The following is a 26,692-nucleotide window of genomic DNA, read 5'->3' as shown; positions in this document are numbered from 1 at the left end:
CCTTTTGATCAACTATTTGAAGAAAATAATAAAAAGGGGGTGGGGTGGTTGGGAGAGTCCAGCTCCGCCCCGCCCACGCCCCGCCCCCGGGGCCCCTCCTGCTCGGGAAGGTTTTGCAGAGCTGCGCGCTGACTGCCAGCCCAGCCGGGAATGCGGGATGCCAGGCCAGGCCGCGGCCCAGGACGACGACCTCTGCACGCTGAATCCCGGGCCCCCGACGGGCCGAGGTCCAGGCCCGGGACTGGACGCACCGCGCATGGACGACGCCCCAGGTTCCCCAACTCCTGGAGGGGGCGGAGGTGACCCAGCGCCACGGTGGCTTCGGGGCCTGTTTTTAACTAGGACGTTAAATTAATCCGTTTTTTAGCTTGGTTTTCTCCGTGAGATTCGATAGGACTCTGGGGTCTGGGCAGCATTTCTTCTTTCTCTGGTTGGGGGCCAAGCTTGGGGTCAGGATTGCCTGGGGTTCTGTACGGCTATTAAGGCCCCTTGGTTTCAGAATGCATTTAAATTAGGCATGCCATGAGACCAGCAGAAACATCAGCTTTCAAGTATTCACCGAGCCTCTTCTTTCTCACTTTCTCTTATTTCCCTCCTGCGATTCCAACATTTTTACCATTTTTTAAGCTTCCTCATAGAACACTGGTTTTTGTGTTTTTTCTGGATTGTGATAGCAAACTCTGGGAAACAAAGCAAAACAAATACATTATTTTTCCCCTCAGAACCATTTGCTTTTTTTTTTTTTAAATAAGGTGTCTGGCTTTGCTTAGATGTTTGAATCTGAGTAATTGATTAGGGATTTTTTTTTTTTTAAGTGAAATGTCAGGATAACCCGTGGACACAAGTAACTCGTGTACAGGAAATGACTGGTCTACAGATGTCTGGGACTGGTCTCTGCAGAATCAGATCATTTTCCTAAATTCACTATTACATCATTCAATTTGATTTCTCCTGAACTTACACTTCACTGACTGAACTTCACTGAACTTCCAACACTGACCTAGAATTCCTAGTACATAGTTAACACTGCATGCTTTAAATACCCAACAGCACATGAAACCAGTAATTTGAGTAATAAAAGATGTTATATTTCAGTGATCTCTTTGGAGACCACCTGCTTGCTGGCTGCCTTGAAGAAATTTATCAATGTCCAGGGAGAGAGGCCTAATAGCAAAGGCAAAACAGGCCTAACAGATGCTTTTTAATTCCTGCATTGAAGTTCTCATAGTAGAAGGGTATACAAATGAAAACAATACCTTTTCCACATCGTGTTGAGGTTCCAGAGTGGTTTTTCCATTCATTTGGTCATGTGTTCTTCCCTTCCCTTCCCTTCCCTTCCCTTCCCTTCCCCTTCCCCTTCCTTCCCTTCCTTCCCCTTCCCCTTCCTTCCCTTCCCTTCCCTTTCCTTCCTTTCCCTTTCCTTTCCCTTTCCTTTCCTTTTTTTTTTCTTTCTTGAACTCAGGGCCTGGGCCCTGTCTCTGATCTTTTTTGCTCAAGGCTAGTGCTCTACCACTTGGAGCCAAATGCCACTTCTGGTTTTCTGGTGGTTAATTAGAGATAAGGGTCATGGACTTTCCTGCCCAGGCTAGCTTCAAACCGTGATCCTCAGATCTCAGCCTCCTGAATTGTTGGGATTACAAACTTGAGCCACTGGCATCCAGCCTGCTGTATTTAGAATAGCTCTTAGCTCAACCAGTGTCTTCAGGATGCATCAAGTCTGCACAGAAATGGCCATGTGTATTTTCATCCACAGTCTAAGTTACATCTCTGGATGTGTTTTTATTCTAGATGATGTCCCTGAAGAAAGTGCAAGTGAGTCACCCAGGCGGCTTTCGAGAGAACAGATTTTTGTACTGATATCGGCGGCTTCTATGAATTTAGGGTCCATGATGGCCTATTCAATCCTAGGACCCTTTTTTCCCAAGGAGGTAAAACATTTTTATATCTTTATAAATTAGAATGTTCTGAAAGACTTTTGAATTATTTTAGGATCTGCTTACAAAATTGGTAATGTTTAGAATTTCAATAAAATGTTTAATACCAGAGGATGCTGGGGAAAAGCACAACAGAAAGAACATCCTCTTAGGTAATAACTTACCTAAAATATAATTGACTTTTTGAGCATGACTTTGTTTACTGTATAGTACAATTAAACTTGGAGTCTTCAATTGAAAAAAAAAGGAAGCACACTGAATAATTAAGATTTAAATGCTGCCAAAGGAGGTCTGCAATAAGACTTTCACTTTGTTTTGGTTCACTTGTATTTTGAAATTTGGAAATTTTGACCCAGTAAATTCTCTTTTCTCACTCAAATTTCTCATGTACTGACTGCAGCAGCAATATTTGCATGAAGGAAGAATGTTGCTAGTTAAATCTAACTGTAGCCTTTTAGATGGCATTAGGAACAGTAGGTAGAGGCATAAATGGAATCTCTCCAACAGAATTGCCTGGAATATGTGATAAATGGGGCATAACATAGCATGGGGCAAGTGGCAACAATATGTTCATGTATATTATTCTGTGCTTCAAGCCAAAGCTTTGGGGTCCCCATGAGCTGGCAGCTTCTGAGTCCTCTAACTCCTCAACAACTTGTAATCTCCACTGTGTGGGCTACCAAAGAAGTTAAAGTCTCTTTTCTCCCAGAGGAACAATGTGGCCCCTTACTTATAGAGCACTCATTGTTTTCCATACAGTTCCCACCCCTTTACCCATGTGGTCCTTCCAACAACCCCATCAAGGAGGCAGGATAGTAAGAATCCCATCGTAATGCAAGAAAGAAACCATCTCAGAAGTGAAGGGACTTCCCAGCCCAGTCCTATTCATTAGGGGCTTAAGAAGTTCCTTTTGTGGAATGTGCTAGTCATCAGATGTGGCAAGGCAAAAGATGGCTAGAAAAATGTCCATCTCTTGCCTGTTCATGAGAAGTGAAACATGTGGAAGGCAAAGAAGAGCTTCAGATTACTTGGAGAGCCTATAAAAATAATCACAACAATATAAAGGAGGCAGTCCGGAAGCTATGAAACTCATGAGAAAGCTTAAGAGATTCAAGAGCATTAGGAGACTCAGGACAGAGCAGCAGTAGGATGGTGTGGTGCTAAATAGAGTTCCATAGGATAAATCTAAGGCGTGATTTGAGAAATGCTGGTTTCTAAGGTGAAAAGCAAAAGCAAGAACCTTCCAGGAGTGGTCAGGGGAGTAACGGCAACATCTGGGTAACAGCAGGCAGCTCTGATGTGGCCTAAACCCAGGGTGGAGTGAGACCTGCTGAGGACCTGACAAGCAAACTGCAGCTAGGACAAGAGGGCATTTGAGTGCTTGTCAAGGAACTCAGTCACTGGGGGACCATCAGAGACACTTGATCAAGCTTTTATGCAAAACTATTGATAGCTTCTGGGATTATGGAAGGAAAAACCAACTCAAACCTACTTTCTCCTACTATACACTCAAATTAGATCACTTTGGTAGCCTCCAAGGATAAACAAATAGTAAAAAAGTACACAGGAGCAGACATCAGCTGGCTATCCAGGAGTCCTAGTCAGTTCTGACATTATCTCCCTGGTGATCACATCAGATTTTTTACAAATTACGTGCTCTGTTCCAGGCACTGACTACTCCCTCCTCTTTCTTCATTTGCCAATCATATATCTCAGATTATTTTACTTTGCTTCCACCATCGATCCCCTCCTTAATGGTGAGCTAGTTGCTAGAGTAGCCATAGAACTTAGGGAAACACTTATGCTCACTAGTTTATTGTAAAGGCTACAGATGAAGGGATGCGTTAGTTAAGGGATACAGGCTCAGTGCTTCCATGCCCTTCGTGGGTACAGCCCACAAACTGTATCCAGGATACACCCTCCTCTGAAAACACCATGAGTTTTGCTAGCCAGAAGTTCTGTGAATTCTGTGCTTTGAGTGTTGATCTAGAGATTTCTTTGCCTAGCCAGGATTATTTAGTTGATTGTGAAAGCCCAGCAAGACCTTGACCTCTCTGCCCTGCCTCCCTCTTGGAGCAGGATCTCACTTGAAGGAGGAAGATCCTATGATCAACGGAGATAAATGAGGTCAGAGATAAAAGCCACAGACCTTGAGAAAACACACACACACACACACACACACACAACACACACACACACACATATTTCATAGCCCCATTGAAGTAAGATGTAAAAGAACTGAAGTAAGATTAAGCAGTGATAAGGGCATTTCTCAGTTCATTTGAGATTGAACACTATTAATGTTAGTTTTCTCTAAGTTAAGTCTATGTACAGCATAATCTTTTGCTAGGATGTCATAAAAGTATCTTGACGATGACATTTTCCTTGTTTACACACTATTATCTCATGTGATTATTAGTCCCTATGAAGACAATGGCTGTTTTTGAAACCTACAGAATGATAGTCTCTGTTTCTAAGCAGTTACTGCAGTGCAATGTGTCTGCACCTGTGACCTCACCCACCACTAAGGGCTTAGAGAGCAACTTATGAAGATCTGCCTAGTAAAGGGGCCCTTCCTAATGTTTGCCTTAGAATAGTACGTTCACAGGTAGAAGTGGAAATGCTTTCAGGAGGCCAAGGCAGGAGGATCAAGAGTTCAAGGCTAGCCTGGGCTACCTGGTATATTCTAGACCAGTCTGGATTATATACTAAGATTCTGTTTCAAAAAGAACACACACACACACACACACACACACACACACACACACACACACAAACAAACACATAAAACGTGATGGTAGGTGGTAGAATGTTGTATAGTCTGGTCTGAAATTTTAAAAAGTGTCCTTGAAAGAGATAGTGTGAGATGATTATAGTATCTTGCATGAGAAGGGCCGGAGAAAATGTTTTCTTAAAATTGAAGACAGAAAATGTGGTGAACTGTAATTATAGCTAGTAGAATATGAATTGTTAATGATGTGTGTGTGCATGCACGTGTGTGCACACTGCATTTCTGTATGAATGAAGTTATTCAAAGCTCAGGTTAAAGGATGAATCTAAGTCAGACTCCTCTGACTATGACCTGCTGGCACAATGCCTGACTTGTGGAAGGTGCTTAGTCAATGACTGCTGACAGGGAGTCTAGAGCTGTCCAACTCAGACTTCAGGCTTTGTAGTGAGCTATGTTGCCAACTTATCTTTAAAAAGTTAACCACATTAAATTCCTATAGCTAATGTCCATTTGATCATATGAAGTATTATTTTATGAAATGAACTCCAAGAAACAGAAACAAGAGACCTTTTTTTAGTTACTGTTGATGTTTTTGTTTTCTTTTCCTTTTGTTTTGAGAAGGTAAGGGGAGGGAGCACAGAAAAGGTGGAATAAAGGGTGAACAAATAGCACAGTGGAACTCATTAGACACTATGTAGAAAATGAACTGTACATCTTATGGGGTGTGACAGGAGGGAAAAACTGTGAGAGAGTAAGGGATGGTGAGACATGGTCCAGAAAGAATTGTACTCATTACCTGACTCATGTAACTGTAACTCCTCTGTGCATCATCTTGACAATAACAATTAAGGTAAAATAAAGCCACAAAAAATAAAAATAAAAAAATTCCTATAGCTAGAGGCCCTATAAAATATGCAATGTTTTCAACCTTGTCTCTATTTTTTACAGGTGAATTCAGTTGTGTATCACCACTGCAGTCTTTAAACTCCAAACAAATTAGATTTAAGATAAATGTTATGTTATGCCATCTGTAGCAACTCCTAACACATTCCTTTTACATGTGGTTTGGGGGCCTGACCGCAAGGCCTCATGTATGTTAGGCAGTCACACATCTACAGTTTCTCTTTTTAGATAAGTTCTCCATCGCACCAGCATTCCCTTGGCAGGCCTTCAATCCCTCTCCTGCCCCTAGTATCTGAGTTTATAGGCATGCATCATCATGCCTCATACCATACCATACCTGCTGGAATGTACCTCAGTATGACTGAATGGGACTAGATATGATCATATGATCTACATATGAGCGCAAGGGATTTCCTGTGCTTGAGGTGTGTTTTTTTTCTTTTTGTGGCAAGTTTTTTTTTTAATTGTCAGGGTGATGTACAGAGGGATTACAGTTAAATATGTAAGGCAGTGAGTACATTTCTTGTCAAACTTGTTACCTCTTCCCTCATTTTTCTCCCCCCTCCCCCCTCAACCTAGTTGTACAGTTGGTTTAAAGCATATTGTCTTGTAAGTATTGCTGTTGCATTGGTTCCTGTGGCAAGTGTTTTTGTTGCTGTTCCTCTCCCCTAGCCTTCCTCTACTCCCACCTCACTCCACTTCTTCCCCTCTTCTGTCCTCTCCTGATCTCTTTCCTTTATTGACATAGTACCTCACTTTGTAGCCTAGGTTGACCTCTAAATTTTTTTTTTTTTTTTTGCCAGTCCTGGGGCTTGGACTCAGGGCCTGAGCACTGTGCCTGGCTTCTTTTCGCTCAAGGCTAGCACTACAGCACCACTTCTGGCTTTTTCTATATATGTGGTGCTGAGGAATCAAACCCAGGGCTTCATGAATACGAGGCAAGCACTCTTGCCACTAGGCCATATTCCCAGCCAACCTCTAAATTTTTGATCTTCTTGAACCCTCCACCTCTCAGGTATTGGAATTACAGATGGAAAGTGGGCAGTTTGCTTTTAGTGATACTAAAACTGTAGTCAGATGTTCCTTCCATACTAAGACAGAGTAGAGCCCCACTTTTCTCAAAGTATTTTGTGTTTGTTTATTTTCTCTGATTGTGACTTTTTCAAGCTCAAGGGAACCTTTTTTTTCTTTGTCAGTCAGGGGGCTTGCACTCAGAGCCTGGTTACTGTCCCTGAGCTTTTTCACTCAAGGATAGTGCTTTCCACTTTTGAGTCACAGCCCACTTCCGGTTTCTTTTCCTGGTAGTTAGCTGGAGATAAGAGTCTCTTGGATTTTTTTGCCTGGGCTGACTTTGAATTGTGATTCTCAGATCTCAGTCTCCTGAGTAACTAGGATTACAGGCATGAGCCACTGGTGTCCAGAGGGAGCAAATTATGTTCACATCAGAGACTAGCATTTTTACTATCTTAGTTTCCCTTTCTGTCCTACTCCACTTATTTTTAAAAGATAGTCTTTGAAACTGCTATACAGATACATTCTCCAATTCCTATTTTCTTTTCTGATATTCTTTAAAATTTGTCCCATTCTTATTTTTCAAAGGCTGAAAAGAAGGGAGCCAGCAACACTATGATTGGTATGATCTTTGGGTCTTATGCCTTATTTGACTTGCTGGCATCTTTGATATTTGGAAAATATGTAAGTATTAAAGTTTGTATAAATTTCCTAATTTAAAAATTGTATAGTGAGTTACTCTGATTTACCAAACTAGAATCTTCATGGATAAGGAATAGCCACCACTATAATCTTATAAATTATGCCTTATAAATTATATATCTTATAAATTATATCTTATAAATTATGTTGATAGCCTCAGTCTTTAAAATTGTTTTGTTTTAAAACTCTATCCATATTTGTAATCAACATATTAGTCTTTTTAAAAATAATTATTTTCATATTATTCTAACTATAATATATCCCCTCATTTTTATAATTGAGGATTTGTTTGTGAAAATATAAATATATTGAACTAATCCACTTACCACTCTTTGACATTTATTATAGCTTGTATGTATTGGAGCAAAATTTATGTTCATAGCAGGAATATTTGTCTCAGGAGCAGTTACAGTTCTCTTTGGGTAAGTTACTTTCTGATATGTTTGGCAGTTTGAGTAGCTTTCATCACCTGTCTTCAGTTACAAACATTCATATCTCTCTAAACTTATTGGTAGTATTCAAGTATGCTGAATACATGGCTTGTGACTAATAGTGAGAAGAGATGAGTGAATAGAGAGCAATGTCTCCTCACGTAGCCCAGGGTGGCCTCACACACTCCATCCTCCTGCCTTGTGAGTAGAGAACAGGGAAGGCTGGCACTGATATATCAAGGAAAGAGTCTTCCAGAGTTCTACCATTAAACTGACCACTAGGCCCAATGTGGTGGTGTGCACCTGTAATCCCAGCACCCGAAAGGCTGAGGCAAGGGGAGGCCAACCTAAGCTATATAACAAGGTCCTGTCACAAAACACCATATAATGCCATACAACCTGGTACAAATAAAACACTAAACTGGCTACTTAATCTCTTGTGACTGAGAGTTATAGAAGCTTATCTTCTTAGCTTTCTGAAGTTATAGAAACTTGCTCACTTGGCAAAACAATGCATTTCTTTCCTAATGCTTTGAGCACTATGATCCAGGAGCTAGGACAATGATCAGAAATCTTTCTCAGCTTCCTAGCTCTTTTCTTGTTGTGCTGTGTTCATGGGCAAAGCTCTCTCTTTTTGGTGGCAAGCAGGCGTCATAGCACTAGCAGGAAGAGAGTGCGGCTTTCCTAATAGCTCTATTCCTGTCATTGAAAAGAGTCCTGGGTGCCTGATCTTTGTTGATAGTCCTTTGCTGCCTCAAGGCCTCTGTAGACCAGAGGAAGGAATCTTCTGGTTTGTTTTAGGAAGTGGGGGATAGAAGAGAGATCAAGTAATGGAGGAAGTGCCTTGTATAACTAATGTATACTAATTAAAAATGTTCTGAGCTGGGCACAAGTGGCTGATTCCTAGGTACACAGAGGATTGAGATCTGAGGGTTGTGGTTGGAAGCCAGCCTACACAGGAAATTCTGAGAGACTCTTATCTCCAAGAAATCACTCAGAAAAAGCTGGAAGTGGGGCTATAGCTCACGTGGCAGAACACTAGCCTGAGAACAAAAAGGTTAAGTGACAGCACCCAGGCCCATAGTTCATGCCCCAGAATCTGCAAAAATATAAACAAACAAATAAATATTAAAAATGTTCGGATTGACTGAACATGAAACAGGATTGTTTTCCCATGGCTATGTGCAGGAAAAAAGAAAAGAGTGCCAAAAGCAAACTACCTCTGAAAATGCTTAAGTTTAGAATCCTTAAACCAGCAGCAAAATAACTTACAACAGGGAAGAGCTGCTATAAGTGACTGGGAAACAAAGATAAGAAAGAGTTTGAAGAGATAAACCTAGGGAAAGCTTAAAATGAAGCAGGTTTTCTTTTGAAATTATTTTCTTCATTCTTCTTCCTTTTTTGATTGTTGTTTTGTTTGATTTGAAGGTTTGAGATCTATTGTGGGAGAAATCTGCTAGTAAGAAGATTGTCCTTCTGTATAAGTCTTGTCAGAGTGATTTCATACCCAACTCACCCTCAGTATCTGTAGGCTCTACTTCTACTGTTAGAAGCAAACACTGATAGAAATATTTGAAAACAAAATGCATCTGTAGTGAACTTTTTTTTTCTTTGTCATTACTAAATAACCCAACATAACGATAACAACTACCTCCCTAGCATTTATGTTGTACTAGGTATTGTAAGGAATCATCTAGAGATGGTTTAAGGGGATGGAGGGTGTGGCTTAGCAGTAGAATGCTTGTCTACCATGAGTGAGACCTTGCATTTCATCCTCAGCAGGTAAAAAAAATAAGTGAAGGAATAAATGAATATAAATCAAATGATAGCAATGATTGAAAGCACTTATCTGGGTGTGTAATAGATTACATGCAACTACTAGGCCATTTTAGAATATTTTTTGTATTGGTATGGTGGCTTGAACTCATGGCTTGAGTACCGCCCCATAGCTTTTATTCCTCAAGCCTGGTACTTTACCACAGCTCCACTTCTGGCTTTTGCTAGTTAAGATAGAAGAGGTTCATGGACTTTTCTGGCCAGGATGCTGAGATGCTCAAATCTCAGCCCCCTCAGTAGCTAGACTGTATGTGTGAGTCACTGGTACCCAACTATGCCATTTTGTATAAGGGACTTGAAGCCATTTCCCTATGGCAACTGATAGATGATTATGTTCCATAAGGACCTATTTAACATTTTTATCTGTCCAATAGTTTTTTCTGTCAGCAGAAAAAGGCAGCTAACTTGTCATTATGACTCAAATTTTAATCAATAAAGGCAATTCTCTGATGAATGTTAACAAAATACGTAACAAATATGACAAGAAATGTACTCACTACCTTATTATGTAACTATACCCTCTCTGCACATCATCTTATCAATAAAATTTAATAATAATAATAAAAAAAGACAATATTGCTAAGAAACAAAAAAGAAATAGGCCTTAAATCATCCCCCCACCCCTCCACCACCACCATCTTGCAGCAAACCGGGCACCAGTGGCTCACACCTGTAATCTTAGCTACTCAGGAGGTTGAGATCTGAGGGTGGAAGTTAAAACCATCCAGGGCAGGAAGATCTTAACTCCAATTTACCTCCAGTAAAACTGGAAGTGGCACTGTGGCCTTAAGTGATAGAGAGCTAGTTTTGATAAAAAAAAAAAGAGCTTAGGGAGAGTTCCCAGGCCCTGAATTCAAGCCCTGCAACCAACAAACCAACAAACAAAAACCCCAGCATATTCTTAAGGAGGTTGACTTTTTAGCCATTATGAACAATAATCTACTCTTTTTCCATGCATATAGTTAAAGTGAAAAAGAAAACCATGCATGGGTTGACATTTGAGAATTGCCTTTTTCTTTTTCAGTGTCTTGGACCAACTTCCAGATGGACCAATATTTATTGCTATGTGTTTTCTAGTAAGAATAGTGGATGCAATAAGTTTTAGTGCAGCAATAACTGCGTCAGATGCCATCCTGGCAAAGGCTTTTCCAAATAACTTGGCTACAGTATTGGTATGTACTTTACACATTTTCCTTTACATCCAGGTCAGAATATTTGTTTGACCTTCCCAGCTAACACTGGACTTCATTCTTCTGAACCTACTTTTCTTGATTCTCCTGTTTTTGTCTGATCAGCTTAATACCAAAGACTCCCTTGATTTACTCATATAATACCGTAATCTGAAAATTATTTTACTATCAAATGCACTTCTGAGTATTAGTTCCTTTTCTTCTTCCTTTCTTCCTTTCTCCCTCCCTCCCTTCTTCCCCTTTTCCCCTCCCTCCCTTCCTCCCTCCCTCCCTTCTTCCCTTCTTCCCCTTCTCCCCTCCCTCCCTTCCTCCCTCCCTCCCTTCCTCTTTCTTTCTCTCTCTCTTTTAAACCCAGGTACTTATGTATATAGCTGGACAGGTTCACTTGGGGTTTCATAGGTCTTTGGCATGCTGTGGTGGCCATAGTGACATGCACATCATTTACATTCCCCTGAATATATTTCTTAGAAAGGGTTCAGAGGAGCCTTAAATGTTGATTTGCTCTATAGAACAAAGTTTCATGGTGAAATAAGTTTAAAGCAATTCACATTAGTGTTTCAAGGCTCAGTGAAATCCTGGAGTAAAGATACTTTATGAAGCATTCCCACATTTCAACCTGACCACTGTTTTTCAAACAAGACCTATGGACCCATTGAGGAGTTGGTGTTCTGCAGAGCCCTCTGGAAAGTGCTATGAAAGACTGTGGTAACAGTCCACTAGACTTCCTGACAGCCAGGGTTGTCCTGCCTACCTTCTGCCTTTCACCTCCGACAACATTACTTGATCATGATGGCCTGGTATGATTAAAGATAGACTTTATATGTTCTTTATGGAAATTTGAAAGTTCTCTATGAGCTCTTTTGTATATTCTATAAGAACTGGGAATGTTGCAAGCCACAGGTATCTCTTTAAAGCCCTTGAGATCTACCTTGATTTAAAATGGTATCATTTCTTCAATGATAAACTTTTTTTCTACAGGTACTGTCTTGTTTACCTTTAGTTAATAAAATAATTCTAGGTGGTATAAAGTTCAAAAATTACAAAAAGGAATATTGAATCTAACAGGTATATTTGACTTCTTACTGTTATTCACCCTTCATAGACATACCTGTTGTCTGAGTACCCACTGCTTTACATACTCCAGGAGGACAACAGATATTACAGCCTTCTCCCAGAGAGACATATATGTATATTCACACACTACATGACAACACGATTCCCCTCCCCGTTTATTTCTTTACACTAATGATAGCAAATGGTCCATAGCATTCATCAACTTGCTAATCATTCTAACCAAGAATTCATATCAGAGATATTTCTGTACCTACATATAAAGAGTTTTCTTACTCTGTCTTTGCTGGCTATATATTGTTTCACTATATGGCTATAACCCATACTATTTTAATTGTCAATGAATATTTAGTCATTTATATTTTTTTTATCCTTGCAAACATCTTGCAAGGATAGCCATGCTACATCTTGATGGCTATTCCTGTAAGTGAGGTCCTAGCTCTGGAGATTTGGCTCAGAGCATAGGTGCATTTGGAATGTTGATAGTTTACTAACTTGCCTCCAGTTCTCACCAATCAACAACGTCTGAGAAAGCCTCAGAAAATCACGTTGATAAATGCTTAGTGAAAAGTTGGTATCTTGAGATTTAATCTGTTCTTTTCTATAATAAGTGAGAGAAAGCTGCTGCATCTTATTGTTTGCATTTCATTTTAGGTGTCAGAAGGGTATAAAATGTGCCAAGGGTACCATTAATGAGTTCTTCATTTCTTTTCTTACAGGTTGTCTGAATGTCTTTGAGAAATTAATTTTTTTATATTGTCTTTTAGTTTTCATTTGTTCTTTGATATGTTCACCATGCATAGATTTGTGTATTTTTATATTATCAGATTTGTCAGTTATTTCTTTTGTATTTTGTTTTGTGTCTCATAAGTAGAGAATCTCCTCATGAGGATTTAAAAAACAGTTGCATATATTTTACTTTCCTGGTATCTTTATTATGTAAATATATACATTTAAATTTTTGGTAAATTTTTTATGTGTATGTATGAAAATTGTGAAGTAGATTTTTTTCTGATGGTGTACTGTTCAAATACGCACATACTCTTCAAACACATATATTAACTCAATTTTCTTTTGTTTTTCCTATTTTAGGGAAGTCTTGAGGTCTTCTCTGGACTGGGACTAGTTCTGGGTCCTCCTTTAGGTGGATTTTTGTATCAGTCCTTTGGCTATAATATACCTTTTATTTTTCTGGGATGCATAGTTCTGTTGATGATACCACTTAACATATGTATTGTACCAAATTATGGTAAGTCCAAGTTTATTTATTTTAAGAATTGTAATGTACCAGACACTTTAGAAATGTAGATATAAGAATGTCTTCATATCACAAAATCTTTCCAACATTTGAAACTAATAAATTTTTGATTCTCGTTCAGAACCATTATTGTGTGCCAGTGATCTTTTTTTTTTTTTTCCCCCAGTCCTGGGGCTTGGGACTCAGGGTCTGAGCACTGTTCCTGGCTTCTTTTTGCTCAAAGCTAGCACACTACCACTTGAGCCACAGCACCATTTCTGGCTTTTCCTGTGTATGTGGTGCAGAGGAATTGAACCCAGGGCTTCGTGCATGCTAGGCAAGCACTCTACCACTAAGCCACATCCCCAGCAACCCCCTCCCTAGTGCTCTTCTTGAACTGAATCACATATTTAGAGCAAGAAGTTTCTATGGGTCAAATATGGCCTCAGTGTTTCTAGAAGGCTGTGAGATATGAGAGTAATGCCAGTTCTCCCTTCCTAGTGTGTATCTCAGCATACCCATAGCATAGACCACATGCGAAGATGTAGGACCGCATTAGGTTGTAACAAAAATCACTCTAGATTCAAAGCTTTCTGCTCCATAGGAGACAACCAACCCTGTGTTCAATGCATTCATTTTTCTTTCAGATACAAATGCATATATTTTTCTTCCACATATCCATGAGGGATATGTGGATTCTAAGAGGTATACCTTTCACAAAACATGGTGTCCTTCTTGTAGCTTATTATTATTATTTTTTTTGGCCAGTCCTGGGCCTTGGACTCAGGGCCTGAGCACTGTCCCTGGCTTCTTCCCGCTCAAGGCTAGCACTCCGCCACTTGAGCCACAGCGCCGCTTCTGGCCGTTTTCTGTATATGTGGTGCTGGGGAATCGAACCTAGGGCCTCGTGTATCCGAGGCAGGCACTCTTTGCCACTAGGCTATATCCCCAGCCCCTGTAGCTTATTTTTAAATCCTTCTGTCCAGATTAAATTTACCAGTCAGCACTATTTAAAAAAAAATTACTATTATCCTTAAGTAGCTGTATAAAGGGGTCTCAATTCAACGTGTCTGTGAACACAATGCATCTTGGTCGTTGTCATCACTTCCATCATTCTACCTATCTCTCCTATCCCCAGCCATCTCCTCAAGGTTGCCTAGTGACATCCCGGACATTGTGATCTTAATCAAGTTGCTAGTGGAACAAAACTAGAGAGTTAACTAGAAAACTGGAGGAAAAGTTAGAGCCAGAGAAACAGTTCCAAACAAAGCCACATGGTGGTGCTTGTCTTTTATTTTAAGTGTTTTCTTCAGTTGAGCATACCTGTTGGAGACTTGGCTGATAATTAAGTAATAAATACCAATTCAATCTCAAGAAACAGGAGAAAAACTTGTGGACTATTACACAAGATAAAGGATTTTTCTGCCAGGCAATGGGCACCGGTAGCTCACGCCTAAGGCTGAGATCTGAAGATCGTTGTTCAAACCAGGCCCCTGCAGGAAAGTTCTTGTGAGACTCTTTTTGTTGTTGTTGTTTTTCTTGGCCAGTCCTAGGGCTTGGACTCAGGTCCTGAGCACTATCCTGGCTTCTTTTTGCTCAAAGCTACCACTCTACCATTTGAGCCACAGCCCCACTTCTGGCTTTATATATATGTACGTATATATGTATGTATGTATATATACATATGCATATATGTATATATGTACATATATACGTACATATATATGTGATACTGAGGAATTGAACCCAGGGCTTCATGTATGCAAGGCAAGCATTCTACAACTAGGCCATATTCCCAGCCCTTGTGAGACTCTTACCTCCAATTAATCCCTCAAAAACTGGAAGTGGAGCTGTGGCTCAAAATGGTAAAGTGCTAGCCCTGAGCAAAAGAGCTCAGGGACAGTGCCCAGGCCCTGAGTTGAAGCCGCATGACAAAAATAAATAAAATAAAAAGAGTGCTAACACAGACTAAATACTTAATAGCAGACTAAACACTTAATAGCAGAGCTATTTAGATCTTCTGTGATTCGGTATCAGAATAGCTTTAATGACTGTCATTCCTGCACATCTTGTTCATCTTTCCCACTTAGTGTCTTTTGCAGCCTCCTCTAGTCACTGCTGACCTATTTATTTGGTACCTAGTTATCCTCATTTCTGTTATCATTTAAAATTTCTCTGCACTAATAAACTTGAAGTAATGGGTTGTTATATTTCTATCAACTGAACAAAGCCAAGACAAAACAAACAAACCAAATACCCAGGTTTGAAACTCATTGTTTTCACCTACTGTTGTATCTTCTATTTAGATAAAAGAATAAAAAACCAAAACTTGTATTTGATGCTGTTAAGCTTGTAAGCGTCCCTCAAAAAGTTTTTAAATATTAATCTGAGATCATCTCTGGGCAGAATCACTACTGCTGTCTACCTCAATCCTCTCGGTCTATAGCTTAATGGAGCAGTCTCGGCACCCCACAGGTTTAATTCCCACTGCTGCTTGAAATCCCTCAAGATTTCCCAGGCTCCATGTCTTATCACTGCACCTGTCTGCAGCATCATAATCCGTTCTGTGATTTACTTGTTTGAATTTTTCTTTCTCCCTCCTTTGCTTGCTCATCTCAAGCACAGTCTTTAGGCTCCAGCTTAGGTATCTACTACTTTGGAAGACGTTGGTATATAGCTCTCTTTGGCGTGTTAATATAATTTTCTCTTGTACACCTCTTGCCACACCCTCGCTGTCTTCTCTCATTATAACTTCTCTGCAAGAAGAGGTTCTGGATCTTTCTTGTTTATTTTTGTTCTCCTAGTGTTGTCAAGATGCCTGGTTCATCATATACTTTGTTTAGTAAATGAATTGGAAGATAGAATCATTGAAGGATAATGTATAATACAAAGAGAAATATGTCAGTGAGAATTATGTTACATAGATTGGAAGTATAGTTGGAAACCTAATTGCGTGTGTGTGTGTGGTGTGTGTGTGTGTGTGTGTGTGTGTGTGTGTGTGTGTTCTGAGTGGGCCTTAAATTCAGAGCCATGTGCTGTTGCCTGGCTTTTTCCCTGAAGGCCTGAAGCTCTACCCCTTGAGTCATCCCTACACATCTGGCTTTTTGCTGTATAATTGGAGGTAAGAATGTCATGTAATTGTCTTCCTGAGTTGGCTTTGAACCGGGATCCTCAGCTCTCAGCCTCTTTTATAGCTAGCATTACAGGTGTAAGCCACTTACTCCAGATAGGAAACCTAAGTGTTTTGGATGAATCAGATCTAGAGTCAGGTCTTATGGACTAGAATTTGAAAAAACGTAGCAGGGGAGAATGAAAGGAGTCGTGTAGTATGACTGGAGGCTTGAATGTGAGATATGCTTTATGCTTGGTACAGGAAAAAAGTTGAATTAAATGTTAGGAGAATGGTAAGAAATGAGATTGGACCTTAACTGATCTTCATTACTCGATATAATTTGCATAGGATTCAGTGGCCTCCCCTTTCAATCTAGTTTTTGCTTTGCCCACAGAAAAAACTGTTACCTGTTTTTAAAAATAAGCTCATATTTCTCCTTGAGCACACATACCTTCTTCTTTGAGTAAATCACAAGGGATGCTTTTCTCTGCACCAAATCACATTCTTGAATTTTCTATCCTATTCAGAGAAAGCCTTACTTCTAACAGTCTAAAACCTAAGGCCTCTTCTTCCACTCACACTTGGATTCCAGATAGTTCTTTTTGTATCTGAAAGAATGTTTTTTTTTTTTTTGAGGAAAACGAAATAAAACATGCCCTCTAGATTTGAATATCTTAGAGATGTGAATGCAGATGACATACTGTATGGGGCACCTAAGAAGTTCTCTGGTTTATTGCTTTCTTTCTTTTTTTTTTTTTCATTTTAATCCTAGAGTCTGATCCCAGTGAACACTCCTTCTTGAAACTTGTCAGTATCCCCAAGGTTTGCTTGATAGCCCTCGTCATCATCTCCTGCAGTTCTTGTATGGGCTTCCTCGACCCTATTCTGTCTCTTTTTGTCTTGGAGAAGGTAAGAAGCTTGCATGGAGGAGGAGGCTACTTTGTATTCAGCTGATGTAAGTGCTTTCTCTTGGGCCTTTCTTCAGGAAAGGACCATTGAGTGACTGTGAGGAGGAAAAGGGTAATTGGGAACTGCATACCAAGGTCGGCATTTAGATATTAATACTTCATTGAGATGGATAAAGTTAATTCTATCATCCTTCATTTTTAATACCAGGGAACTCAACATACAACTTGTGGATTGTAAGCATCATTAGGGAGCTTGACACACATGCACATCCACCCAACTCTACTATTCTTGTGTCAGAAACTTAGGACTCAGACCAAAGGCCATCTCTTGAAGCATTCTAGGCATTTTTTTTTAAAGTTGTGAAACAATAGAGAATTCATATGATCTACATTACATGTTTAATATCAAATGTTACAAAACAAAGCATGAATATCTTCTGCTTTCTAGTTAGGTTGTTTTCCTCTCTGATGAAAAAATACACCATTTACAAAAGTAAAGCAAAAGTTAAGAATATTGTGATGGTCAATCTTGATTGTAAACTTGATTGGATTCAAAAGTACCTAGGAGATTAGTAAAGCAGAATGCTAGGTGTGATTGATGGTTTTTCCCAAGAGGATTAACTTCAGAGGGAATATTGAAGGGGACATCTATCCTGAATGTCTGAAGCACCTTTATGGATGAAATAAAATGGAAAAGGTGGTAAGACAGCTAGCACAGGCAGACTCCTTTCCTTTCCTTTCCTTTCCTTTCCTTTCCTTTCCTTTCCTTTCCTTTCCTTTCCTTTCCTTTCCTTTCCTTTTTCCTTTCCTTTCCTTTCCTTTTTCCTTTCCTTTCCTTTCCTTTCCTTTCCTTTCCTTTCCTTTCCTTTCCTCTCTCTCCATCTCTGTCTCTGTCTCTGTCTCCCTGTCTCTCTGTCTCTGTCTCTCTCTCTCTCTTTTCCTTCTTCCCTACTGTTGTCCCTCCTTCTCCTCCTTTCCTTTCCCCCCTTTTCTTGGCCACCTTGGCATGACCTGCTTTGCTCATCACATTCATTCTCCCTGACATCACACAGTGAAACCACAATAAATAATTCCTCCCTCTAAGTTGTTTTGTCTGGTGTTTTGGTCACAGCTATAGAAAGGTAACAAATAACAGGGGCTAAACCATAGGAAAGAAAAACACAAGAAAAAAGAAATAATTTCAGATAGTACATTAAAAAGAACAACAACAATGAAAAACCTCTTGTTTCCATGTCATGGAGTTCATTTCGCTTAGCATCATCTTATATGATCATATGTACATGGTCAGTGAGCCCCTTTTGTCCCTGTATTTGATTTTGGTACCCTAGGTATTGTATATATATTTATCTGAATTAGGGAAGGAAAGGGGAACATCAAAATGGTGAGCCGAAAGATAAAAGACAAACCAAGCATGACAGCAATACTTAGAAGGCGATATCTTGTAAACTAACTGTACAACTCCGGGGTGGGGGGACTGGGGAGGAGAAAATGTGGGAGACAAATGAGGGAGGAGGTAACACATTTGACAAGAGATGTACTCACTACCTTAACTATGTCACTGTAACCCCTCTGTACATCACCTTGACAATAAAATTAAATTTAAAAAAGCAAGGTAAAGAATACAAATGCCATGTATACTTAGAAGAAAAGTCACAATATGAATTGAAGAAATAAGAAGGAAAGGTAGAGGCTTATAAGAAATGCCTTAACTATGTAACTTCAATGCAGGATTTCTTTTTCAGTTTCATTTGCCAGCTGGATATGTGGGATTGGTCTTCCTGGGTTTGGCACTGGCCTATGCCATTTCTTCACCATTGCTTGGCGTGCTAAGTGATAAAATTCCAGTATGTACACTAGATGATTACTTGAATTGCTTTTGTGTGTTTTGATCAGCTTTCTAATTGTTCCTCTACCACTCTAAAGGTCCTAAAACTGATGGACTGATGGAGAGATTCCAATGCTTTTAGCCTTAGCCATCACCCAGAGCAGATTCATTTTTAATTACTTCATATGGGAAAAAGAGTCATAGCTAAAACTGTTAGAAAGTGATTGGATTCTAATTTTAAGCTTCTTAAAAGAAAGAAGTCTTTCTGGGCTGGCACAGATTCATCCTGAGAACAGAGTCCTAGTGATTATTATAATGGGACCTAATTAAATTGAGAAATTCTGCTTTAGGAGAATTCTGATTTACCAAGTGGGAGTTTAAGCATTGGCCATGTAAATGCAAATTGATTATCCAATAGCCATCATAACAGAAAATCACTTCTGTTTTAATGTGATCCAACTCATTCCTTTTACTCTAGTATATGAAACTAGCAGTATTAGCTAAATCTTAAACTTTTATGGCTTCTTTTATGACTTTAGTGTGTAGTTTTTGCATTTGCTCACTTTATTTCACTTGCATATATGTATTTCAAGACTTACATCATGTGGGGATTATTGAGTAACCCAGATGACCAAAAAAATTAGGGTCTTAAAAAGTGTTTGGAGTTGGGAATTAACATAGTCGTGAGCCAGGCATGCCGGTGCACCCCCATTTTCCCAACTCTTGGGACACTGAGGCAGGAGGGTATCCAATATGGGTCTGCCTGGACTACATGAAAAGCTTTGTCTTGGGAAAAAAATAAAGGAAGAAAGAAAGAGAGGAAGGGAGGAAGGAGAGAGGGAAGAAGAGAGGCAATTGCCTTACACAACAGAGCAGATATTGTATTACTGTGACTTTTAGACTAATCCAAGCAGTTTATAAGGGATAATTTTGCTGGATAGTATTTTAGACTATTTAAACTTCTACAAGAAAACATTGTACTCCGAGGGAATTTAAAAAATAGAAATTTATTATTTTTTTTGTAGTTGCAGCTAAGAAGTCTGAGATCTAGACAATGGGGTATTAGTGTCTACCAAGGGCCACAATTTGCTTGATTGGTTGTCTTCAGTGTCTCCTAGTATGGAAGAAGGGATAAGAGAGCTCTCTGAAGACTCTTTTTAAAGGCACTAACAGAGCTCCACCTTCATGACCAAATTACCTTCAAAAGACTGCCTCCAGATACCATAATTAAGATTCAAAATAGTAATTTGACAGGAACATTACCATTCAGTCTATAATAAGGGCTTTTCAAAATAAGGTAATTGTGTGTGTGTGTGTGTGTGTGTGTGTGTGTGTGTGTGTGTGTGTGTGTGTGTGTGTATGTCCTGAGTCTTGAACTCAGGGCCTGTGCACTGTCCTGGAGCTTTTTTTTTGCCAGTCCTGGGGCTTGGACTCAGGGTCTGAGCACTGTTCCAGGCTTCTTTTTGCTCAAGGCTAGCACTCTGCCACTTGAGCCACAGTGCCACCTTCAGCTCTCTGGTGGTTAGTTAGAGATAAGAGTCTCCCAGACTTTCCTTCCCCAGCTGGCTTTGAATTGCAATCCTTGTATATCAGCCTCCTGACTAGCTAGAATTATAGGTATGAGCCATGGGTGCCTAGCTAAAAATGTGTCTTGTCTTTTCTTAGATATTTTGACTAATTGGTGACTTCTGAATGGTGACTGTTTAGGAAACCCTTAGATATTTGGAATAGCTCATAATGTATAAAATTGTATAATATATTCCCTCCCAAGGAATTCATGTTCTTTGCTCATCCCCTATCTTGTGGCATGTTGTCCTTCCTTTTGTGTTTATCATCTACTTTCTCTTACATGTAAGTATCATGACTTGTGTGCTCTAGTGGTTTTAAAGTACTGTTTGCTTATAGAAGGTCTTTTTCTTTACCAGAAACAAAGGAAATGGCTCCTGGTGTTTGGCAATCTAATCACAGCAGGCTGTTACATGCTCTTAGGGCCTGTCCCAATTTTTCACATTAAAAGGTAAATTTCCCCCTTTATTTGACCAAATAGCATTAATAATTATTTAAAAAAGATACAGTATTCTATTGATATGACTTAGTAATTTAAGCCTTAATGGTTAGTTATCTTTATTTAGGCCTATATTGAGTTACTTGGTAGCCTGACAATATTTTAAAGTCCTAGACTTTAAAGACTCCTAAATCTTTATCAAATGAGAGAAATGCTGTCTTTCTCTGTGTTTCAACTGAATCCTTGTTAGTGCTTATTTTAAAATAAGATTTGTTTCTACTTACCTTTGCTTTACAGTTTTAAAAATATGTATGTTTGTGTATATATATGTGCACATATATAAGTGTATAATAATATTACTTTTTCCTGTGTAGTTTCCTGGGAATTGAACATAGAGCCTCAAGTATGCTAGGCAAAAATGCTTTACCGCTTAAGCTACACTCATAGTCTTAGAGTATATCTTTATTTTTCCTCACTACTTGATCTGGGACCAAGTTTGGTATGGTTATAGCATGTAATAGTTTCTCATTAAGGCTTGTTAAATGTGATTTATTACTTTTTGCTGAAATAAAGTGAGTTTATTAGATCTTTTCAGATACTTTTTGGATAAGACTTATTATCATGAGAAGAGAGATCTCAGTCTTTCAGAATTGGACTTCCATTTTTGCCTTTGTCACTTACTATGGTTTGAAGTTCGACAGATCAGTAAACTTCTAAGAGCCTCAGTTTTATTATCTGCCAAGAGGAGCAACTATAGTGTGAAAACAGCCCTATGTAACACATAATTAAAGGAATGAGTGTAGCTGTGTTCCAATAGCATTGGAAATTCTAATGTGTGGCATTGAAATTCTATATAATTCCTACAATAAAGAAACAAAATAATATTTATATCACAAGTATTAGATGAGATAATATATGACATACCTGTTGTCATGCTCAATATAGACCAAATGATAGTTTTCCACCTCTCCTTTTATTTCTTCCGTTACCATTGTTTAGTTAATGAATTTCAAGGCCACATGATTCTAGATGAATAGTGTTTGAAGAGAATTTTGTATAGTAAGCAATATCTTTAACCAAAGATATTATCAGATAGGTGGGTTGTTTTTTTCTTCACATATGCCAGGAGTTAAAAGATGATCAGGCTTTATGGAATGGAACTAGACAATAAAATGAGTTACATAATCTGTTTAACTTCTCCATGCTGGGCACCAGTGCTCACACATGTAATCCTAGATGAGGAGGCAGAGATCTGATGAAGATGGTTCAAAGCCATCTTGGTCAGGAAATGTCCACAAGACACTTATCTCTAATTATTTCTCAACAAGCTAGAAGTGGACCTGTGGCTCAAGTGGTAGAACTTAGCCTTGAGCAATAAAGCTCAAGAATAGTGCCTAGGATCTGTGTTCAAATCCCAGGCTATCATAAACGAACAGAAATAAAACTAACTTCTCTGAGATCCTATTCTCTTCAGATTTAAGATGTTTCTTAAAATGCTAATGTTTTGTTTCTACAAAACTCTCTTGCAGCCAGCTGTGGTTGCTAGTGCTGGTATTAGTTGTAATCGGCATCTCTGCTGGAATGAGCATAATCCCAACTTTCCCCGAGATTCTCAGCTGTGCATAGTAAGTGATCTCCATTGCTTGAACAACTGCCTTGTGCCTAGCTGTGAGCCTCAAAGTTTCCTCAAGTCTCAGTTTTGTCTGATGTTGGGCACCTGCCTCAATAGTAAGTCTTCATGATCTCCTAGCCTGAAAATATTATGATATAAACCCTATTAACACAAAAATAGGTTAAAAAAGATTAATAATAGATGATTGGCTTGGTTTATACCTCAGTACCTAAGTCATTTTGCAAGGCCAACAAATGGAAAGTCTTCTGCCTTGTCCCTCTTCCGTAGGAGATTCATACAGGAGCAGAGGATCAGTGGGTCACTTAGTCATTGGTCATGGGTTTGACAAGCCTATCAATGAAGCACACCAAGTACAATGGCAGTGCTGGGTCCATTCTACACTTCTTATAGAAATAAAAACCTCCCTCTGTGTCTCCTTAATGCTACTCATTGTTCTGTTAAATTCATTTTAGGAATTTCTCAGAATCTCTTAGTTGTAAGAATTTAATGCAAAGGAGTTATAATTTCTTATATTCTATCATACATGGAATAAAATTATCTTCAGAAAATTTATGGAAATTTCTTCAAGTTACATGGATATATATATATATTATTTTACTTGTTGTTATTGGTGCTGGACATTGAATTTAAAGTGTTGTGCATTAAGCATATGTTCCACCATTGAGTCATATTCCCAATACTTAGGTTTTCTCTTTTATGTTAGAGATAGAATGTTCTTGCTTTTAGTCTCCAGGTTATTCTTACTTTATCTTCACCACATGCACTTTTTATTAAAATTAATCACTTTTTATTATCATCTTTAAGTAGTTGTTTATAGAAAGGAGTTGTCACTCAACAAAGCGGTTTATGGATATAGTACATCTTGATCAATGTCACCTCTTTCAGCATTGTCACCCATCCCTCCCCTCCCCACTCCTTTCCTTGCTCTTCCTAAATCTGTATGACACTCATGGATTCTTGTCTGCATGTTTTCTCTCTTTTCCTCATTTGTCTACCCTTTTCCTCTTGACCCTACCCCACCTCTTTCCAATAGCCACTTCCTGGTATTTTATTTTGCTGAATTTCAATTTTGCATTTCTAAGGAATTATATTATTCGAGATCTCCCTTGAATCTACCGTATTTCACTTACTACAGTTGTATGCACTTGCATACCACCCCATATACTTACGAATCTGTGAGCTAAATCTTGTTTCCATGTGTAAGGGAAAACATGGGTCCTTTATTGCTGTGAGCCTGACTTACTTCACTTAATATGATTTTCTTTGGGTACATTCATGTTTCTCTTTGCAGTGAAAATGGATTTGAAGAAGGATTAAGTACACTGGGACTCGTATCTGGTTTCTTTGGGGCCATGTGGTCAGTTGGGTGAGTATTCATTGAATTTACTCAGACCTGCAAGAAGGAAAATACAGTCTCTGTTTTAAAGATAAACACATTGAGACACTAAGGAGTCACATGAGTTTCTCAAAGACTAGTAGTTCATATTGGGGAGAGCCAGGGTCTCAATCTGTATCTTCTGACTCAGAAACCTAGTCTACCAGCAGATTGAATACCAAATCAGACCTGTCCCATTTGCTGTGTTTTATTTGAATGATATTTTAAAAATTCCTTTAACACATCACCTATTTCAAAAATGTATTATTTGAGTGATTTGTTTAATTTTTACCTTCTTCTATGCCAGAGAGTTATCTGTATAGAAGAAACATCACATTTAGTGAATAAAGATGTAGACAAAATGGAATCATATTAGATGCGAATACTGAAAGGAGTAGATACTCTTTTAAACATGCCATGTTTATAAAAGCTATTTTTTTATATAAGCTGCCAACTTTTCAAAAAAATGTTAAAAATTATAAAAACAACATTATCGGGTATAATTTTCTTTCTTTTCTCTCCCTTTCTCTTTTGGTACTGGGGATCAATCCCAGGACCTCAGAACCTCACAAACTATAGGCACATATTGTACCACTGAGCTACACTCCTAGCCCTGGAATTATTTTCTTACAGCCAGTGCTTTGCCAAAGAATTGGTGTTTTTCTTTAGAGTTTATAGTTCCAGTGAAAGGAAGATGCATGCCTGATGTATCATCTTATTTTTTTTTAATTTTTATTATAAAACTGATGTACAGAGAGGTTACAGTTTCATACGTTAGGCATTGGATACATTTCTTGTACTGTTTGTTACCTTATCCCTCATACCCATCTTATACAAAGTATTTTCTTGAACTATTTAACATTCATTCATTCTTCTTTCCATTGTTAGTGCTTTTATGGGACCGATGCTGGGTGGATTTCTGTATGAGAAAATTGGTTTTGAATGGGCAGCAGCTATCCAAGGTCTGTGGTCTCTGATAAGTGTGAGTAACCACTTTTTCCTCTCTTTCTTTTTCCATTTCCTTACAATTTGGGGAGACTTGATAAAGGACTTAAATTAACTGTAACTTTTATTTCATTAAAGGGACTAGTGATGGGCTTCTATTATCTTCTGGAGTATTTCAGAAACAAAAGGTATGATTAACTTCAGATCTTTTGGTTGTTTTCCCTCCCCTTAAAAGTCAATACATAAAAGTAGGAAAGAAATATTGTCTTGCATTCATTCTTCTACTTAACAGATTTCTGGGTACTTGAGGCTCATCACTTTGTAGACATTAAGAACATATTTAGAGTGAGTGCTGGCTCATTCCTATAATTCTAGCTCCTCAGAAGATTGAGATCTGAAGATTGTAGTTCAAAGCCAACCTGGGAAGGAAAGTCTATGAGACTCTGATCTGTAATAAAGTACCAAAAACTCAAGTGGTAGAGCACTAATCTTGAGCAAAAAAGCTCAGGGACAGCGCTCAGGCCACTGGTTCAAGCCCCAGGATCAATGCTTTGTACACACATGCACGTGTGCTCTTGTACACACACACACACAAACACACACACACAAACATATTTAGGTGGAGACGTAGGTACTGTGAATGTTTCTTTGTTTTTAAGGTAAACAATACTGAAATTCTCCTATTGTTTTTCCCCCTCCAATGTAGGTCTAAATCTCAAGACACTGATAACACAGAAGATGAGCAAACTGACCTTTTGCCTGATGAAAGCTAGCCTCACAAGTCTTGATACAAGATTGGGAGATAGGTTCTCCTGGCCTTGAACGTCACTGCCAGAAGTGTTTCTTAGTTTTACATACAGAACTTTGTGGGCCTCACACTCACAGTTTTGCAAGGGTCAACATATATTTTGGACAATTCCTTGTTGGACTAAACTTACAGTTGTCTTGAAAAGTTAGCTTATTGAGCCAGCTGTATTTGAAGAGTTAACTATAAGAAAGGGAATGACAAATCAGCAAAAGTTTGTGGATTTTTAAAAAATGCCAGTATTAGGGCTTGAACTCAGGGACTCATGTTCTCCTTTGCCTTTAATGGTTACAGCTGGTGCTCTACCAATTGTGCCATGACTCCAATCTAGTGGGTTTTTTCTGGTTAATTAGACATGCAGTCTCACAGACTTTTCTTTCTGGGTTGGCTCCAAACTTCAATCCTCCATGTCTCAGCCTTCTGAATAGCCTGAGTAGCATGATTACAGGCATAAGACACGGGCACCCAGCTAAAGTTTGTGTATTTTAGTCACCAATATTGGATCTGGCTTTTTTGTTTCTTCTGTTTACTATTTATTCTAAAGAACTGTTTCTATGAATGTATCTTTTCAGTTAATAGGAAAAGTGAGGTGATTTGATATGTACTATACACATAAAGTTAACTTGAAATAAAATAAATAATTTTTATGAAATCCATTTTAGAAAGATATGTATTATCTGTGTGCTGAGGGTTTTGTTCTTGTTGAAAATTTAAAACTTACTGACTGGAAAAACTCTGTAACATCGCTTGGTCCTTAGTTTGTCTTGAAAAGAAGTGGTACTTATGGAAGATGTCCATTTTTGTGTCATTTTCAATTAAGATCTAGATTTGTAAATACTATCTGGTGTAACATTAATATTTATTTTTCTTAATGTCTCTGTGTTTCACTTCTACCATTTGATGTCTGTTTGTTGTTTTTTTTGCATGTGCATACTTTTTAAAAGAAATTACCTTTAGCTTTACAAAGGGATTTCAATTCAACAAGTCACTTTGTGAGTACAGTACATCTTGATGAGTGTCACCCGTCCCATCCCTCGT

The 26,692-nt window shown here is 38.7% G+C and overlaps 1 protein-coding gene across 2 annotated transcripts; it reads left to right on the top strand.

The window, feature by feature from the left end:
* Positions 1-112: 112 nt before the first annotated feature.
* Slc18b1 (solute carrier family 18 member B1) lies at positions 113-26,310 on the top strand. Of its 2 annotated transcripts, none has more exons than XM_048354104.1 (14): positions 113-272; positions 1,789-1,928; positions 7,168-7,263; positions 7,630-7,703; positions 10,573-10,720; positions 12,902-13,058; positions 16,931-17,067; positions 18,809-18,910; positions 20,817-20,908; positions 22,426-22,521; positions 23,821-23,895; positions 24,793-24,886; positions 24,988-25,037; positions 25,556-26,310. In XM_048354104.1, the coding sequence occupies exons 1-14, from the start codon at positions 158-160 to the stop codon at positions 25,620-25,622; spliced, it is 1,443 nt and encodes a 480-aa protein (XP_048210061.1). In that variant the 5' UTR covers positions 113-157; the 3' UTR covers positions 25,623-26,310. The 2 variants fall into 2 exon arrangements, with proteins under 2 accessions (XP_048210061.1, XP_048210059.1); XM_048354102.1 differs by having other exon boundaries at positions 113-299.
* The last annotated feature ends 382 nt before the right edge of the window (positions 26,311-26,692 follow it).

Source organism: Perognathus longimembris, chromosome 9 (assembly GCF_023159225.1).
Source record: "Perognathus longimembris pacificus isolate PPM17 chromosome 9, ASM2315922v1, whole genome shotgun sequence".
NCBI classification, from domain to species: domain Eukaryota; kingdom Metazoa; phylum Chordata; class Mammalia; order Rodentia; family Heteromyidae; genus Perognathus; species Perognathus longimembris.
Note: the sequence above shows the minus strand (reverse complement) of the source record. Positions and strands in the feature narration are given on the sequence as shown.

Bases quoted from the DNA above. Each gene is read 5' to 3' on its own strand.
- Slc18b1 (XM_048354102.1), top strand. From the start codon at position 158: ATGCCAGGCCAGGCCGCGGCCCAGGACGACGACCTCTGCACGCTGAAT. The intron at 10,721-12,901 runs GTATGTACTTTA...TTCCTATTTTAG, and splicing joins ATAACTTGGCTACAGTATTG to GGAAGTCTTGAGGTCTTCTC. The intron at 24,887-24,987 runs GTGAGTAACCAC...ATTTCATTAAAG, and splicing joins GTCTGTGGTCTCTGATAAGT to GGACTAGTGATGGGCTTCTA.